The 19,977-nt window shown below is 32.9% G+C and overlaps 1 protein-coding gene across 2 annotated transcripts in view; it reads left to right on the forward strand.

Annotated features, from left to right (window-relative positions):
- The window catches only part of LOC139501244 (macrophage mannose receptor 1-like), a 58,951-nt gene extending 49,887 nt beyond the window's left edge, over nucleotides 1-9,064 (forward strand). For both annotated transcript variants that reach the window (XM_071290264.1, XM_071290265.1), the window contains exons 4-8: nucleotides 869-1,135; nucleotides 1,652-1,819; nucleotides 2,452-2,469; nucleotides 3,435-3,502; nucleotides 8,609-9,064. In XM_071290264.1, the coding sequence (XP_071146365.1) occupies nucleotides 869-1,135; nucleotides 1,652-1,819; nucleotides 2,452-2,469; nucleotides 3,435-3,490 (509 nt within the window). In that variant the 3' untranslated portion in view covers nucleotides 3,491-3,502; nucleotides 8,609-9,064. The remainder of the gene's footprint in view (nucleotides 1-868; nucleotides 1,136-1,651; nucleotides 1,820-2,451; nucleotides 2,470-3,434; nucleotides 3,503-8,608) is intronic.
- Nucleotides 9,065-19,977: the final 10,913 nt, after the last annotated feature.

Genomic DNA, 19,977 nt, shown 5'->3' on the forward strand with positions numbered 1-19,977 from the left:
ACTCGCTGTAGCTATAGCTTGGATTCGCACTTTTACTGGCCATGGTCATAACTTATACTCACTACGGTAATACATATACTCGCTATTTGTTTTCCCTATGATCATAACATGTACTCGCTGTAGCTATAGCTTGGATTCGCACTTTTACTGGCCATGGTCATAACTTATACTCACTACGGTAATACATATACTCGCTATTTGTTTTCCCTATGATCATAACATGTACTCGCTGTAGCTATAGCTTGGATTCGCACTGTTACTGGCTATGGTCATAACTTATACTCACTACGGTAATACATATACTCGCTATTTGTTTTCCCTATGATCATAACATGTACTCGCTATGGTCGTCATATGTACTCGCTACGGTAATAACTGGTACCCGTTATGGTCATTACTTGTACGTGGAAAGGTGATAACTTGTTTATCTATGTTTATAACTTGTTTTTACTATGGTCAAAATTTGAACCCTCTATGATAAGAACTTGTACTCGATATGTTCAGAACTAGTATTCGCTAGGATCAGAAGTTGTACTCGCTATGGTCATAACTTGTATTTGAAGCCCACTTTAATTCACAAGTTCTGAAAATATTAATAAAATCATTGACACACCTTTTTTTTCCTTTTCCCGGATATTTATCAATAGGCCTTATTCATACTGTTCATATATAGTCATCGAATCAAAATAATTTATTTTGTGAACTGTCTCCCTTAATTTATGAGTCAAGTTCAAAGAAAAAAATAAGAGAAAATGACACCGTTTGAGTAAGTACAAATGTATGCTGAAAGTGCACGAGAAAATGTATTTCTTATGTATTTGCTAATTTGATTAGCGCTTATTTAAAACAATATTCTTATTTTTTTCAGACGGTTGCCCTGCGGGATTAACGACTGAACAGGAATTAATTTTGAATTACGACGGAAACTGCTATTTCTTTTCAAACACTGCCTTAAGTTATAGTCAAGCTAATAATAGCTGTGCTCAGAAGGAAGGCTTTCTAGCTGTTATACGAGACAATGCTACTCAAATTGCACTTTCCAAGCATGCAGACCTAGTTTCAGATATCGCAGAAAGCTCCAGTTATTGGATAGGAATTAAAAGAGAAAACTCAACGTATACTACAACTTCTTTAGGTATGTATAAGGTACATTGTATAAGGGTCGGGATGCACAAAACTACTTAAGTTAAGATTTGTTCCAAACGGATGTATTTCCCTAAACATATTTTACGATAACTTAGTACTACGATTGTAGTTTTATGCATATCAGTCCAGTGCTCTTAATAGTAATAAAATATATCCAAAATCAAAAATGTGGATTTTATTTTTTCATGATTTTTCGGAAATCAATGCAATTAGATTCTCCTACATGACAGTCTTGAACATTAAAACTAGATATGAAATTAAAAACACTGCTAATATTTAGTGTTTAGCTCAGGTTGGCTGTCATTGTGCATCACCTTTTATGTAGAACCCTGTGGAAAAAACCCAGGGAAGGCTCTTTGTCAGAAAAAGCTGTCAAACATTCAAACATACTATCCATACTGATCTGTGTCCACACATGTAATAATAATAAAATATATAATCTGGATAACTTTTGTGATGATATCAGTATTGTATGATAGGTAATTTTGAATTGTTTTTATTGTAGGTGAATCAGCAGAATTCTTAAATTTTGATTCAAATTCTCTTTCGCCTGTTCAAACTGGTCAAAAAGGATGTGCAAGGTTAGATTTAACAGAAGATTCTAAATGGATTGCAGATGATTGTGCTAGAGTTTTCTGGGATATCGGACATATTTGTCAATATACTGGAACAAGTAAGTTTAAATAGTTTAAAAGTCTGATAATTGAAAGTGTGCGTTTTTTTGGCGCCAATTTGTTATTATTTGCAAACGTCTTAAAAATCGAATTTTATACTTAAAAGTATTTTAGGATAGAAAGTATACGATAAGTTACTTAAACACAGTCTCTACAAAAGAGATTTAAAAAAGAAACAATAACTATCTCATAAGATGAAAATAAAATGACACGGCTATTGCAACTTAGTAAGACCAAAACATAATCAGTTAAACAAAACACAACATAAAATACTAAAAACTGAGCAACACAAACCCCACTAAAACCGGAGATGATCTAGAACACCCTGAAGTGACAACCTTCCAAACTTTTTATGGTAAATCATGCAGATTAAACTTCTTAGAAATTCACATCTTTGTCATTGTTGAAGAATCTTAACACATAAGATGGGCCAAGGTGCTATGATTATTCGCTCGTTTTTCTGTTATCAACTTGTTTTAAACAGTTAGATTTGTTTATTCCACGTATTTTTCGTATTGTGATCTTATATGTATGCAATGAAATAGTGTATAAAAACTATCTTGTACTTGTCAAAGAGCTAAAAGGCCATCTTTCATATCAAATTAAAATATTGTTTTCATTGTTTTTTTAGGCTCTGCACCATATACGAGTAAGTATTTTTATAAGTAACACTGATAGCGCTGTTCAAATTAAATAGTTTAATAATGAACCAAGAATCTTGAATTATTTAAAAGTTAATTTATTGCATTACTATTTTGAAGCTTATTAGGACCACACATTGTTTTTTTAATATTTCTTCTTATGTTGGCGTTATAGCGCAAACCTTTGTTAAATAATACAAACCTTTGCGTTAACGCAAAATAGGAACAAATCTAAAAGCAATTGTGTGGTTCTAATACGCTTCCGCATCATTCAAAAATAATACACCACGGCAAATTAGGTGTACAGCATCCCTTGTAGAAACTACTGGGCGCCAAATATGTCAATACACTCATTTTTTCGCAAACTTTTTTTCAAAACGCCAAAAACGAGTTCACCTTTTGTTCTGTAGTTCGTATAAATATGCTATAGACCGTAAAAACATGTAAACAGTTAAAACATGTTGTATTGATCCTTTTTCCTTTCTGTATTACTAACAGAGTTCCATTTTTGTTGTTATATATCAACCGAATACACGTTTGTTCTTACGTGTTACATGAAGGAATAGGAAATAGTACATTACTCGTTAGTCTTAATAAATTGATACGTTTAACAGTAACGTTCGGAGGAGATAAAACCATGTATGTTCCGTGACAAAAAATATCGGTTTTCTATGGACAGTTAAACGCTTTTTAACTGTAACGACAATATTTCAATTGTCATACATGTATATACATGTAGTTGAAAGCAATTATTTTTTTACACATCATATTATTGTTGTATGCCTAATACATAAAATACTTCCTTCCTATTGTTTTGACAGGGTTTTCCCGTATTAATTTACAAAATGAACGATACTATCTTTATGTAAAAGTGTATCCTATATAACCCATTTTAGTTTATAAAAAGACCGATTTGATCTTTTTGTAAAGATGTATCATTTATAGTTTATTAAAAAGTTTTGTTATCTTGTAGAAGCTGGACCCGGATTTATCATCTCAATACTAGCTGTTTTCCTGATTTTACAATGATAGAGACAGTTGGTAAGCTTAAATATAGATATGATGAAAGGGTTAAATTGAAAGCTATTTACTGTTTATTAAGTGGTCTTAAAAATCGAGGTAGCTATAGGCAAGATCTTTTTAGGGGGTTATTTTAAAAATTTGGTTTCCATTTTTATTCAATCAATTCCTGTTTGATTTGACACCATTGAGAACTTGACATACCGGTATTCTCATGTGATTTTCTGTTCCTGTTTGATTTGACACGATTGAGAACTTGACATACCGGTATTCTCATGTGATTTTCTGTTCCTGTTTGATTTGACACGATTGAGAATTTGACATACCGGTATTCTCATGTGATTTTCTGAGTTTTAATGCCACTTTAAAGCATCGCTTTAGGGCTTTTTCGTGACGACCAGTTTTTTATTGGTGAAGGAGGCCAGAGTGCACAGAGACAACCACCGACCTTCAATAGGAAAACTGGCAATCCAAGTTAATTAAGATTGACGTCGAGTGCACCTGCACGAGCAGGGTTCGAACTCACAACTTTAAATGTTGACTGGCTAGTAATAACAGTAGTAACTACTTAGACCATTCGGCCACCGAAGACCGACTTGAAATTTTATTCAACTGTCTATTGTCATAGTCTGTATGCTTATCTTTCGATTTACTAACTGATACGTCCTTGCCAATGGTATTCGTAAGATGGCGTTATATATAATTTTACCCAGACATAACTCTGGAAGTCCTTGAACGACTTCTTCTCTTTCTTTTGTTAGCAATGGTCTGGTTCTATTATGAACGGTACTTGTTGTCCAAATTACACCAACAAATTAAGTTGATATTCGTTCAGTATAAAATATATTATACGAATTAACGGTAAGTTGCATATAATAAACAAGATTAATACATAATAGGCCGATCTGCGGGTTTAAGTCGCGTAAATGTTTTCCCTCTCGCGCGCAAATGTGATGACAGTTAATCACCAAATGTTCGCAAATGTACTATATCCAGGCATATACCAGCATCTCTTTTTATCGTTATTATGCCCCACCTACGATAGTAGAGGGGCATTATGTTTTCTGGTCTGTGGCTCCGTTCGTTCGTTCGTTCTTTCGTTCGTCCGTCCGTCCGTCCGTCCGTTCGTTCGTCCCGCTTCAGGTTAAAGTTTTTGGTCGAGGTAGTTTTTGATGAAGTTGAAGTCCAATCAACTTGAAACTTAGTATATATGTTCCTTATTATATGATCTTTCTAATTTTAATGTCAAATTAGAGTTCTGACCCCAATTTCACGGTCCACTGAACATAGAAAATGATAGTGCGAGTGGGGCATCCGTGTACTGGGGACACATTCTTGTTAGAAATAACAGGAATTTCAAAACTTGCATCAATGACTTCAGAATCAAAGTATATAATTTAGAAATATTTAGTTTTCAGAGCAAAATGTTTTATGCGTGTCCTATAAAAAATAGAGCTGATTATTATTCAACAAAAAAATGATTAACCCAAGTTAAAAAAAAGACAATTTATATTATAAAAATATATATTTTTTTCTTTATTTCATATTATAATAAAACTGATAATTGACAGCAAATCAATTGCTAATACTATTTGGAACAGAATGTATCCCAATAGTCAATTATCACAAAAAAACACCCCTCGAAAACCAAAACAGATGACTCAATTTGCCTGTGATCAGTTCACGCTATAAGATGTAAATAAACAGAAATGAAGAAGTGACAGTGTCCTTCCAGTCTATATATGGGATGTAAATCATTTTAATAACTACTTTAAGAGATACAAGGAGAGTTTATCAGTGTTGCGTACCCAATGACCTTTTAAGAGTCATATACAAGGTAGTACTTAAAATGAATATGGTGACTCAATGAATAGCGTTTGTCTATCTAAGAAGGTCATATAAACTCCTAATCTATAATTGGAAATATATAAATACTAGTGTTGTCAAATCGTACACTTTTGTCTAACCGGTTACTCGTATAATCGTTCGACCGACTAACCGGTTAACCTGTACTTAAAGTTAATGTTTGAAGGCCTTATCAATAGTTAGTACCCTACACATAGATATAAGACGATGTGGTATGAGTGTCAATGTGACTACATTCCATGCAAGTCATACATTTACGTTTTTTTTTTTTTTTAAGTTTGGCCTTTGGTTTTATAAGGCTTGTTTGTGAAGATTCTTGGCGGAGTTTGACTGTTGATAATCAAATACACGGTTTTAACTATGGCGTTTGTACTAACTTCAAATTGATTCATCCATTTTGTCTTGTTGTCTCCAAAAATAATGTGAGGTGTATCAACTAAAATTGATTAATTCTGATATTCGTACGTATTAGTTATACACCGAGGGAAAGGTGTGTCTGGATAAGAAACCCCGTCAGCTGGAGGCTGGGCCGTAGCCCGAGGTGTATAACTAAGTTACACTCCATTCTAAGCTCTATATTGTTAATATTGATTATTAAATAAAAAAAAAACGATAGCATATATTTTATTGACAATATCAAACCATGATTTATAAGATTTTTGCTTTATTACATGAAACCCCAATAGTAACCTTTTTTGGTTATCTTCGTTCAAACTTTTACAAGTGAGTATATTTTTTCCAATGTCAAGGTTGTTTTGCATATTCCAATTAAATTCTTGGGTTAATATGGATCAGCAGGTCAAGGTTGACTGTATCGTGTATTCACATTACAAACAAAACAAAACGTCATGCTCCTTGTAAACAGTTGTCAATATGGAAGGGTATGAAACGGACGATATTTTTTGGCACGGGTTGGATTTGGTAGAAGAGACTAAAGATAAAGGCAATATTATAACCCAAATTACTTACCTGTACCAGTTTTATAAAGGTAATCATAAGTAATTTTTTTTTATCTTACGATTTGATAGAAAAAAAAGCCCCCCTCCTCTCGAGAATAATTAAACAGTTACATTCATATTCGGACCTGCAAGGAGATAAGTGTGTCTGCAATAGAAACCCGACTACCTGCAGACACGCTCAGCATACAAAGATACAGCTTTGATATTTCGAAACTCTCTCTTTTGGGGAGAGGGGCTGATCTAGCTGGGGTCCAAACTCACCAGAAAGGGGATGAGGTTCCAATCAGTCAAATACATTGATCTTTTAAATCGGGTCCAACCCGCAGAACCCCTACCCCAAGTCGACCACTGGATAATGAACGGGTTGGGGTCCGAGAGTTAGAATCCCCCTTTTTTCTAAATAGAAACATATGACTGGGATAAAAAAAAATATTACTTTCAGCAAAGGAGTAATTAAGGATTTTTTTGTATTGAAAATAGATGCTTAATTTTTTTTTTGCGGTATTGGAATTTCCGAAAATGTGTTTTTTTTTTAATATCTTGAAATAATTTGTAGTGAACAATATTAGTAATTTCTTATGCTCATGCTATTTAAAGAATAATCAATTTCTATTGTTATGAATAACAATGGCCTTTGTTTGCGGAATGTAGAAGCAGGGGTTTCCAGAAACCCCGCTTGTTACAGACAATTGTAAAAATCCATTGTTATTCGTAACAATAGATCTATTCAATTTACACGTGTTTCAAAAATAGAAACTATGTAGTATAACAATAGAACTGGGGTGTAACATCAAGTATACATTGATTACATTCCCGTTGGTTTGCTTTTTATAGTTTTTGAGTTAGCATTTAGTCTAAAGTATGACAAACACTTGCACGACGGAAATTGCACATTCAGATGTAGGTCTACATAATATAAGATCAAAAATGAAATAATGAAGTAAATCGTAAAATTTAATCGTATTGCTGATTAAAAATTACTGTTAAAAAAATTTGAAACTAATTATGTTTCCTTAAGATCTTGCCCCGAGCTGAGAGAAGTTCTAATCAATTTTATATTTTTGGATTAACAATACCAATCAATATACTGGACAATTGATCCGTCAAATTAATTACCCCCACGACAATTTTTAAAGAAAACACAACTATTTAATAATGTCAATACAAATTTATATCAAATCTATTAAAATTGAAAAAAAAGTCCGGTTAACCGGTTAGCGTTTTTGGTATTCGGTCGTTCGAACGGTTAACCGGTTAACCGGTTAACCGTTGACAACACTAATAAATACTCAAGATTGCAGATTGAAGATTTCGTGTGTCAATGTAAAATTTATGTATTAAACAGTATACTATATTTATAAATATATTATATATGAAAATAAGAAGCTGTAGAGTTGCCAATGATATACATCTCAACCAGTGACCAATTATAAGTGGACGTCAGTAATTACGGGTCACCATACGGCATTCAACAATGAGCAAATTCGATGTCCGATAGGACAAATTTGAAACAATTCACACAATTTAAACGAAAACTAACGGCCTCATTTATCATGTACAAAACAATAAATGAAAAACGAATATAATATACAGCAACAGACGATAAATATTGAGTTACAGTCTCCTGACTTTGGACATGCACATATAAAATGTGCAGGCTTGAACATGTTTGTGTGCCCGCCAACACTCCCCTAACATGAGACAGGGTAACATAACAACAAATAAAACTCAGCTTAAAAGGGCTTAAAGTACCAAATCGAGACAAACACAAATACGCTTGTTTGCAGAATAAATAAAATTGGTATTCCTTATATAATCTTCTTGGGGTTAGGGTACTGGAGGATTTTTAAATATCATGGACTATAATAAGATTTTAAAATAAATAACCTTTAAAACACAGGATGGAAATTAATATTCTGAAACACCAAAAGTAGGAAACCATTGTGTACAAACGTTTTAAACGGAAAGAAAGCTGGGTAATCACAAGCAAGTCCCACAAACAGGCCGAAAGTGATTTTGATGCAGCACAGCAGAAGTACTAAAATCAAAAGAAAGATCACAAATCGATATTTTTTACGATGAAATGATGGATTTATCATTATTGCAAAATATCATAAGCAAAGTGTATTTCTATTACATATGTTATATTAGAATTTTCTTTCGTTTAATTATTATTTCCTAATTCAATCGATATTTTAAAACTAAATATATCATCCCAGACAATTTAATGGAAGCATTCAATAGTAAACAGCATTCCAGAGTTATGTTTTATTGATTTATGCATCTCTCTATTCCATTTCAGGTTTCTACAATATCATCCAAATAAAGTTAATGACGTCATAAAGACAGATCAGAAGGAAACATTAAATGGCAGCTTTCAAACATCGATATCAATAACTTTATATCATAGACATTTCATGGATTTCAAATAATTTATACGAGTTCTGCCATTATATCTCCAATTAACATACATTGTAAATTGTATATAGATCAAGAGAACATTTTAAGTTCAAAGAATGCTTTCAAAACCATGGTGCTGTCTTGTGTTTAATGTTTAAAATAAGGTTTCACTTCATTGCAGCAATTAAAAAAAAACTATTATCATTGTAAGTATTTCTCTAGCAAATATCAGTTATTAAAAAGAAATCAATTTCAAATCAATATTTATTTATTCAAATTGTATGTACAGTAATATTGTCCTTGATATATTTTTATATTTTGTATTAAAACGCATTTGAAATAAAATTATAAAAATGTACAGCTCTATGACTTTTTTTGTATAAAAGTCCCATTACAATTATTTGTATAATGTTTTTACCCATGATTTTTTTACTGTTTCTAGCCTACTAATTTGTATGTACACAAATTTAGATTCAGTTCTATCTGACCGTTAAACGAAAGCAAATGGGTCCAGAACATTATATATCACGTGTGAAAACAAGAGGCGAAACGTACCAAAGTCATTTAAACTCATAAGTGAAAAAAAAAACCAACTGACAACGTCATTGCAAAAAAAAACTTCCTAAAAGACAAAAAGCAGTATACACAAAACAACTTAAAAGAGAAAAAACTGAGCAACACGAATTCTACCAAAAATTGGACGATCTCAGGTGCACTGGAAGTTTTAACAGATCCCGGGCACCCATCATGTTTCTCATGTAAATGTGTTGATAAGTCTTTTCGGTATGTCACTTTGATAGAAAAAAAGAGGACGGGTTTGTGGTAACGACAATTGAAACTTGTAACGTGAATGGTAAATTTTCTTTTGATCTTCAAGTGCGTTATTGTAGGTTATTTTTAGAGGAGTGTGTTCAGATATTGCACTCTCTCATCCCGCCGTTAACCGCATCTCGTTGGAATAACAAAGAATGGGAAGGCTTAAACCAGTGCTCTAATTTCCATCTCAGAAGTTGTTATGGACAGTCTGACTCTGCCTCCTTCCAAGATTAAATAATGATAAACATGGAATACAATTTTTCATCTCCCATCCCACCACCCCATGTGTCAAAGCTCATTAATATTACATATCATATATAGCCACGCCTTACTCATTAAGTAAATTAAATAGTTAATTCGTAAAAGGCATGCTATATATAAATAACATAGTAATATAACAACATAACAATCGAATATAAATGTAATTTCAAGTTATCTCTGACTATTTATTAAACACCACCACTTTAGTGACCATGTCCAATTTGTCTTTTACACTGACCTTTACGGTAAAGGGAACGACAAGCTCGTTGGAACCGGAAGTCTGTAAACCCGTAAACCATTGGATTAACAACGTTGTTTATAAGATAAAGTCTTAGACCAATTTCATACATTGCCAATTTCACTCCCTCCAAATTGTCTTTGATACTTGTATCTAAACTGACTGTTATACATAAGCAAAAGTATGGTGCATGCACAATAACAAAGATGGCTGTGATAATTATCAACGTCCTTGTAGTTCTTTCCAAATGTATCTGACTTTCTGGATTATTCTGATGAACATGTAAATGAAGTTCATTCGTGGATTCCGACATTCGGGTAAGATTGTTTGCTAAAGACGATATCGTTGGTTGTTCCAAAACACAGTTCTTTTGCCGGTTTCGAATTGTTCGGACAATTGACGTATAAGCGAAAACAAGAACAAAAGTTGAAACCATGTAGGCTATTCCAACAGCAGCAAAATAAATGATAACAAGTCCTGTCTCATAGTTTTCATCGTCCATCTCACAAGCCACCAAAGTATGATTACCTATATTAACAATATGATTGCCATTTGTAAAAACCCCTGGAATGGCTAACACTAATGCAATCGCTGTTGCAATTAGTGAACAAATGTTTGAAATTTTGGTTGACATCCGCCATCCTGACAAGGACGTACAGATCCGTATGTAACGTTCTACTGCTATTATTACAAGTAAAAGAATAGACAAGTAATTAAGAAAGTAAACAAAATATCGATATGTTTTACATACACCTTCAGAATAAAATCCAAATGGCTTCAATAAATACAAAATTTCTAACGGCATATGCGTCACACAAACCAACAAGTCCACGCATGCCAGTGTTCTTACGAAGACCCGGTACGTTGACTGTCTGAAAAATTTCGTGAAGATAAACAAGACATTTGCATTTCCAAACACTCCGATTGCAATTAGAATGGCAATGTAGACTACAGATGGCATCCGCTGAGCAATAATTTCTGATATTTCATTTTCTACTGTGTTATCAGCATCTGATTCGTCCTAATAAAACAAATAGTAAACTATTTAAAATATCTGTTCAATACCCTGAATGCAAAATAAAATATAACCTGCGCCGATATACACAAACTCGTTCAAACCTATCAAACACCACCCCCTGAAAAGGAATAGTATTCCCGAAAAAAGATAAAACAAAACAGAACAGAAATAAAACAATAAAAAACCCAAAATATAAGTGGTTGGAATGATACGAAGCAAAGTCTTTATACAGTTTACGAGTATACTTGAATTGAATATTGCCAAAATATTAATTTATGAATTATTTATTTTATACATACCTTGGTAAGAATAGATTCCATCTTCTTTCTGCGAACCTTTTGTATTTTTAACACATAGGTGTCGCTTTGTTATTGTCCGCTTACTTGGTCAAAATGGATTCAATAACGTTCAAAACAGGTAAAATACGAACTGACCAATTAACCTAGTAATTCCGATAAAAGACAGCAAGAGGTAGCAACACAATAATACATGACTTGTTTAACTTTAGTGGTACTTAAGATGAAAATGGGAACAATTTTACATTAGCTTGTTTGGACAACTGTTTCCAAATCCAAGTCACTAATTATCTGTCATCGAATTAGTTTACTCAGATGGGCTACATTATTAAAACACACTTCTTATCTGGTAAACTGTCAACTTAATCAAAACTTATTGGTTAATTAATCTTGAGATTTCTCGGTTAATGATAAAAACGGTTCACATTTCACTGCACCAGATGTGTATTTCGACAAAACAAATAGTTTCATATGGAAATCTTCTTATTTTGCATTTGAATGTCAAACTCATGTTTTTTTTATTACAGTCCTCTCAGGGTAGTACTACTATTTTATGTATATGCACGATTTGAGAACAAAAAATGTGGGGAAACCTTTTGAAACGTAAAGTGTATTTCATATAAAAAATGGATCATGTTAATGATGTTATCATTTGCAACAATTGGTTCAATACTTAGCCTGAATGTACACGGACATTAATGGAAGACGTTTTTCTCTTGAATCAAAGAGAGTTTAGTGCATAGACCAGGCTTTTAGTTACACACGTCGTCTACATAAGACTCACCAGTGATGCTCAAATCAATACAGTTAAAAAGCCAAACGAATACAAAGTTGAAGAGCATTGATGACCAAAAATTCCAAAAAGTTATGCCAAATATGGCTAAGGTTATCTATGCCTGGGATAAGAAAATCCTTAGTATTTCGAATAATTCATACTTTTGCAAACAGTAAATTTATAGAAATGACCATATAATTGATATTCATGTCAACACCGAAATGCTGACTCCTGGGCTGTTGATAAACATTCAATTAAGAAAGAAAAAAGATTTCCTGTTGAAATGTTAAAAAAATAAATAAATTGATGAATAAAATAAATATGAGAGAAACATTTTGAAGATTGTTTTTCTCCAACAATTGCTTATAGAACATATAAGTAAGAAACCAATACTTATATCCTTGCTGTTGTGAAAAGAATTAATCGATTATCAATAATATCCAATCTTATAGTTATCATATAACTAACAAACTTGCACATAAGTATTTTACTATGCAATATCACAGACTTTTTATTCATTTTCCTTATTACATTTATTGGTACAAATATTTTTGTTTATGTTAATAACAATGCTTTTTCAGTTACCTCAGTTATGGCATTATGTTATACTATAGATGAAAAACGAAACTGCCAATACCTGTTAAATATTTCAAATACTAGCATTAGATGTTTGCAATTTGGATAATTGAATACAGTTTAATTTTCCAAAATGTTGGAGGGTGTACGATACTTCTTTTCAAACCCAAATTCGTGCATGCGCTCACGCTAGCATACCGTTATGAGACAATGTTTACGAAAACAAAACAATACAACCAGAGTTGGTTGACCGTTATGGAATAACTGTTTCACAGATGATATCGGATATGTTTCTTATGTCGTAACTATAATCCACTTCACTTTTCCCTACGAAAGTGACCTTCCAAATTAGACTATTTACCGGGTTTGTAATAACATGAGCAAAACGACGGGTGACGGATATGGAGCAGGATCTGTTTATCCTTCCGGAGCACCTGACAACCCCATATTTTGGTGGGGTTCGTGTTGCTTAGTCTTTAGTTTTCTATGTTGTGTCTTGTATACTTTTATTTGTCTGTTTGTTTTTTTATTTTTAGCCATGGCGTTGTCAGTTTATTTTCGATCTATGAGTCAGACAGTCTCTCAGGTATCTTTCGCCCCTCTTTTGTAGGACAGATAAATGTAAATGCTCCCCGAATTCGCAGGACGAAGCCAATTTCAAAGAAAAAAAAAACCCGCACAAATTCAATCATTTTGAGATTAATTGTATCAATTGTAAAGAGGTAGAGCCATTTTGCCGTGAATTCTTTTCATTCAATAAGATAGGTAAATCATGTTTTAAATAGCCAGATAGATGCTTATTATAGTACATGAACATACGTCACATTATTTATTTTTATACCTTGAACAGGTATTCCTACAAAAAAAAAGCCAAGACAATTGTATTTTTATATTGATTTTGTTTAATTGTTAATACCCTTTATGCGCATAAGGTACCATGCCACGTAACTTGTCAACAAGCCAAATAATATCGAACAAATTCAAATGGGATGCTGTTTTTCTCATTTTGAATATATGTATATCTGTATTTGTCCTGGTCTTTTAAGGTTTTATTGTCTATATGATAAGATAAGATAATATATATTTTAACCGGAGAACATCTTAAATCAGTTGGTCATAGACCACCTTGTATTACTAACACATGTTATATGGCCTTTTCTGGCATTTTAACAAATCGGCCCTTCGTGGTGATACAGCTGCAACAGCTTCTTGATGCTTTTCCTACAATCACGATTTGTAGTTTAATTGATTTGTTCTGTGGTGTTGTTTTATTTTCTGATGACTTAGGTACCGGTGCACGGACGGTGGTAAAAATGTCAGTACTAGTAACTACACAGTTAGTGAATTTGCGACAAAATTGCTGTTGACTGCATTTTTTACATATTATACCATGTTCAAAAAAAGTTTCGAAAAAATGTTTTTGTTGTTTTGAAACTTGTATACAATGGCCTCATTTTAAGTTATGTGTATATTACACACGCATCATTTGGGGCTATATCAGTACAATTTAGCGATGTTACAATTTTTTCATAAAAAAAGTTGATTTTTATTTAATAAGGACACACCAAACCAATTTCATTTTTGAGGGAAAAAAATAGTATAAATTACAACAGTCACAAAAAACATAATTTTTTTTTCGGTTTGAAATGTCCTTCTGGGGTGATTCCCTGTTTTTCCCTCCTAACAACACCCTAAATTCCGCATATTGGACTTTCATCCTTTTTGAGGGTTAAAATAACTATTTATCACACATATCATAATATATGTAAATCGAGATATTGATAAAAAAGCATTTTTATTTTTTGTTTTTATAGTAAATTCTATTCTGTCGGCACTTTTGGAAATTGGCCCTTCTGTGAAAAAAAGTTCACGGCAAAATAAATGAAGTGCGTTAAAAGTGTTTTCCTGATTTAGCCGACACTAAGACTGCTTAAATATAAAGATTTGATAATTCGGAAATAGGTCTTTCATATTTGAAAAAAAATATTTCTTCTCCATCGGATATTAAAGAAACACGTAACCCCTTTTTTCAAAACAAATAGCTTTTTTGTGAACGAAGCTTGATAAATGACCCTGAACTCAGGAATGTGTTAAAATCCTTCGTGGGGAGTTTTGTATTATCGAATATCTCTAAAGTTTTATCTTAACAAGATTTTGACACAATAAAATTAAACGCTTTTAAAACCAGGTTCAGACTATCATTGCACTAGACACATTCTTATAGCATTGCATTATGATCTTTCTTATAGCAAGGAACTAGGATAATTCATAAAGCATTGCACTATGCACATTTTTATAGCAATACACTAGGCACATTCTAATAGCATTCCACTAGGCACTTTGTTATAGCAAAAAACCAGAATAATTCTTATAGCATATCACTAAGCACATTCTTATAACAAGTAACTAGGGTCATTCTCATAGTATTGCACTAGGCACATTCTTATAACACTCCACTTGGCACATTCTTATATCATTGCACTAGGCACATTCTTATAGCATTGCAATCTGCACATTTTTATAACGATAAACTAGGCGAATTCTAATAGCATTCCATTAGGCACATTCTTTTAGCTAAAAACTAGATTTTTTCTACATAAGAACCAAGTCAGGAATATAACAGTTGTTATCCATTCGTTTGATGTATTGTGCTTTTGATTTTGACATTTGATGAGGGACTTTCCGTAGTTCAGTTTTTTTTCTGATTTTAAACTTTTTTTTTAGGTTTGATAGGTTAAAAAAAAAGAGGGACGAAAGATACCAAAGGGACAGTCAAACTCATAAATCTAAAACAAACTGACAACGCCATGGCTAAAAATGAAAAAGACAAACAGAAAAACAATAGTACACATGACACAACATAGAAAACTAAAGAATAAACAACACGAACCCCACCAAAAACTAGGGGTGATCTCAGGTGCTCCGGAAGGGTAAGCAGATCCTGCTCCACATGTGACACCCGTCGTGTTGCTTATGCGATTACAAATCCGGTAAATAGTCTAATTCGGTAGGTCACATTCATGAAAGGGAAGGGGATGGTAGTTACGACGTAAGGAACATATCCGATATCATTTGTGAAACGGTTATTCCATAACGGTCAACCAACTCGTGATGGCGTCCGTAAAATTTACGAAGAGATGATTTCAACTTCACCATTTGGAACTCTTGGTTTAATAGCTTCTTTGTGAGCAGTAACCCTCTATCAAGAAAATCATGATAGGAAATGCAAGCACGGGAATATCGTATCAATTGGGAGATATATACCCCATATGCAGGTGCTGCTGGAATGTTGCTACTTAGAAATGGAAAGTTCACAATTGGAAAGCTGAAATCATCTCTTGTGTCGTAAAGTTTTGTTTTCAACCGACCCTCATTGTCAATTTCTAGATGTAAGTCAAGATATGAAGCCGACTTAACTGTATCTGTAGTATCCTTTATCTCCAATTCGATGGGATAGATGCGTTCCACATAGTCACCAAAATTTGAATTGTTTAGTGAAAGAACGTCATCTATATAGCGGAAAGTAGAGTTAAAGGATATTGCTAACTAATCTTTCTTCCTAAGAAGTTCCTGCATGAAGTCAGCCTCATAATAATAAAGAAACAAGTCGGCAAGTAGAATAGCACAGTTTGTTCCCATTGGGATGCTGACAGTCTGTTGAAAAACACGTCCTCCGAACGTTACAAATATTTTGTCAATCAAGAAATCAAACATCTTGATAATATCGGTTTCAGAGAATTTTTTGTTTGAATCAGAGTGATTCTTTACAAAGTATGATTTATCCCTCCCTAAGACTTGTATCTACTTGTATTTACGTTGGCCATTCTTTTTTATGAAGCAAAGTAATACCAACTCTTTCAATTTGTCTTTTAGTTTGGAATGTGGAATACTTGTGTAAAGAGTAGAAAAGTCAAATGTTTTAATACTGTTACAAGATGAAAGAGAGTTAGATTGTATGTACTCTAAAAGATCTTTGGAATTTTTAAGTATTCACATCTGATTCACGCCACCTCTAGAATAGGCAGTTTCACAATAACTTTGAAGCCCGTCTTTGATTGCTGATAAAATAGATGTAAATAATTTAGAAAGAGGTTTCGTGGAGCACTTGGAAAACCCAGCAATATACCGTTGTTTGTAAGGACACTTATGTAGTTTAGGTATCCAATACAGTGATGGAAGATCCAGTTCTTCATCTTTGGTTGAAATACCAAAGGAACAAAGAACAGACCTATGATTATCCAGGATTTCCTCTTTGATAAGTATCGTGATGGTATATGTTGAGTTTCCAAGTGAATTGTCTATACCTAATTCGTTTATCAAGCAATTAATGTAGTGACTTTTACAGACAAAAACGATGTTATTTGGGGCTTTGTCTACGGGGACAACAACATATTTATCATGGAGGTCGGATAAGTGTTTAGCACCATTTGGGTCTTTAAAGATTGACGTAGCATGGGCATTGATGGACCCATTCAGTTTCTCAATTCTGATTTGTATTAACGACCTCACTGACTTAATCCATTCGGATAGAGTGTCTACGTCTTCCTTTTCACGTTTAGCCAATTGCCTGGCATATTAAAGTCATAAGAAACCTCAATTTAAAAAAATACTGTATATGTTTTTTATAACTTAATGGATAGTTTTCATTATAAAACTTATGTACATATAGTTTTTTCTGAAGAAAATTCTTCAATTTGTTCATATTAGGAAGAAAACAATTATCAGACACATATTCATCCTAGTGTTTCAAATATTTATTCTCACAATCTGACCGGTTTTTGGTCTTATGATAAATTAAAGAAATAATACAACGTGCTACACAAAAACTGCCCTCATAATAAACAAACAAAAAATTCCTAACTCAAATGTGTCAAAATATGGCCATCGTATTGATTTTTAGGATATCAGGTATTGCACAAACAAAAACAATAGAGACGGTTTCTCTAATATTTATTTTTATTTTGATCAGTGAAATGCTTTACTCAGTGTTGTATAGAATAAACATTTCATCCATCTCTTGTTTCTGCAAGAGAGTCTTCAGAAACACAGTGAAACTGTTTACTAATCGCGTAGTGATATTAATTATATGTAGGTTCTAAAAACCCTGAGGAACTTTAGGATGATTTTAAATCTCAATATTTCTCTGAAATTAGTTTAATCTAAACTTTTAATTTTTCAATCCAGTATATAACATGTGAAATTGAAAAATCATCGACCACTTTTTAATTTAAAATGAATCAGAGTTCCTACAGACACTTGTCAAAACAAGAAGACCAAAGAAGGCAGATTATATCATTTCACATTCAGATATATTAATTATGTTCTTTTTATTAACAATCTAACCTTTTTCGGATTTGGTTCCATTAATATAGACGCCAGAACTAGAAGTTAAAGAAATAATATACACGGCTTTCTCTATCTCGTTTTTAGACTAGAATTGACATCAGCAATCATCTCAGTATTGCAATCGTTGACAAACGAGACGATTTTAATTTGAAATAATTAATTTTCCTCTCATTTGTAGTAAAATACCGACTTCACCTGCATATGGGACATACATTTCCCAGTTCATTTGGTATTCAAGAGCTTGCAACTGCTACTCAGAACGTTAACAGTATCTGAGGCAGAAGTTGATGAACCAGGGTTATAACATCTCGCCATTTTTTCTAAAACAAATATATCGTAGGAAGATACCAAGGCCTCGTTAATAAATATTCCGTATCAACTTCACAAATAATACACGATAGTATTGAAGTATACATTCTTGATGCTTAAGTTGTTTATCATCTTACTAACATTTTATAGTGTTCTTTTATTTGTCTGAATATAATGTTACTCTTACTGTTATGTCTATTTTTTTCTGATGTTAATTGACGTGACTCAGTCGGTACTTGTACATCTCGTTATTGTGTTATTTCGCTATGGTACGTTTTTGTGTTCTTATCTCTCGTTTTGGCTTGTGTGCTTTTAAATATTTTTTTTTATAGTGATAAACATTTTTACACTATTTTGACTGTTGTGTCCCTATTTACGACATTTTTTGCTTATATCTAGTATATCTGCTTGTTTTGTGCACACATTGTTGTCAATATAATGGAATTTTATGCGACTAACCTACAAGTAAGAGGTTTAGCTAGCTATTAAACCAGATTTAATCTACAATTTTCAACATAAGAAAATGCATTTAGCAAGTCAGGAATATGACAGTTATTAATCATTCGTTTGATGTGTTTGAGCTTTTGATTTTGTCATTTGTATTGTTTGTTCGTTATTTTCTATTTTTGACTGTTAAAGCATTGTACTGACATTCCTAAAGAGAATTCTAAAAATATCTAATTCATTGTATTTTTTTTAAAACTTTAATAGATACACCTTATACTATGATATTGAAGAATTCGCGTGAACAATTCCCTTTTTACAATTGCAATTCTGATAAATATAACGACCCGCACGTTGAAATCTAGTGTCTGTCAACCCATAAACTATTGGATTGATAACGTTGTTCACCATGTATAATCTCATTCCTATTTGATACAATGAAAGTTTAGGGTTCTTCAAATTCGCTGAAAATGACGAGTCCAGACCGACGACGAAAGACATGATCACAAACGGCATATGTGCTAAGACGAACGTAACTGTTATGATAAATAGAGTTTTAGTTGTTCGCACGGAAGCTCTTTTGGCTTGTATGATTTCTTGATCAAAAGAAGTTTCTTGTTCATTGTTTTGATCCGATGACCGTCTTATATTGGTCACGATTGTAGATAAATGTTTGGAAGGCTGTCCTCGAAACAAATTATTTTGTCTCTGAAAAATGGTTTTGATGATCGAACTATATGCAAACGTTAGAAAAACAGTGACTGAAACATACATTAGTCCGACAATAGAAAAATATATCACAAAGCTGACAGTTTCATATTGGTCCTCGTGGTCAACACCACAAGCTATTAAGGTGACATTTTCAACTACTATCACGTGATTTCCATTTGTAAAGATTCGAGGTAAAGCGGCTACAGCTGCAATTAAAATACCTAAAACTGACAGTTTATTGGATAGTTTTGCGGAGATCTGCCACTTCGACAAAGGTTTACAAATTTTCAAATAACGTTCAATTGCAATTAGAACTATTAATACAATTGATAAATAATTCAAACAATAATCGAAATAACGATATGTCTTGCAAGCAGCCTCGTTATAAAACCAGGAAAGTTTTAATAGGTACATTATCTCAAGTGGCATGTGTGTCATACAAACCATCAAATCCACAAAAGACAAGCTGCGGACAAATACT

The sequence above is a fragment of the Mytilus edulis genome, chromosome 13 (assembly GCF_963676685.1).
Source record: "Mytilus edulis chromosome 13, xbMytEdul2.2, whole genome shotgun sequence".
Lineage (NCBI taxonomy): Eukaryota > Metazoa > Mollusca > Bivalvia > Mytilida > Mytilidae > Mytilus > Mytilus edulis.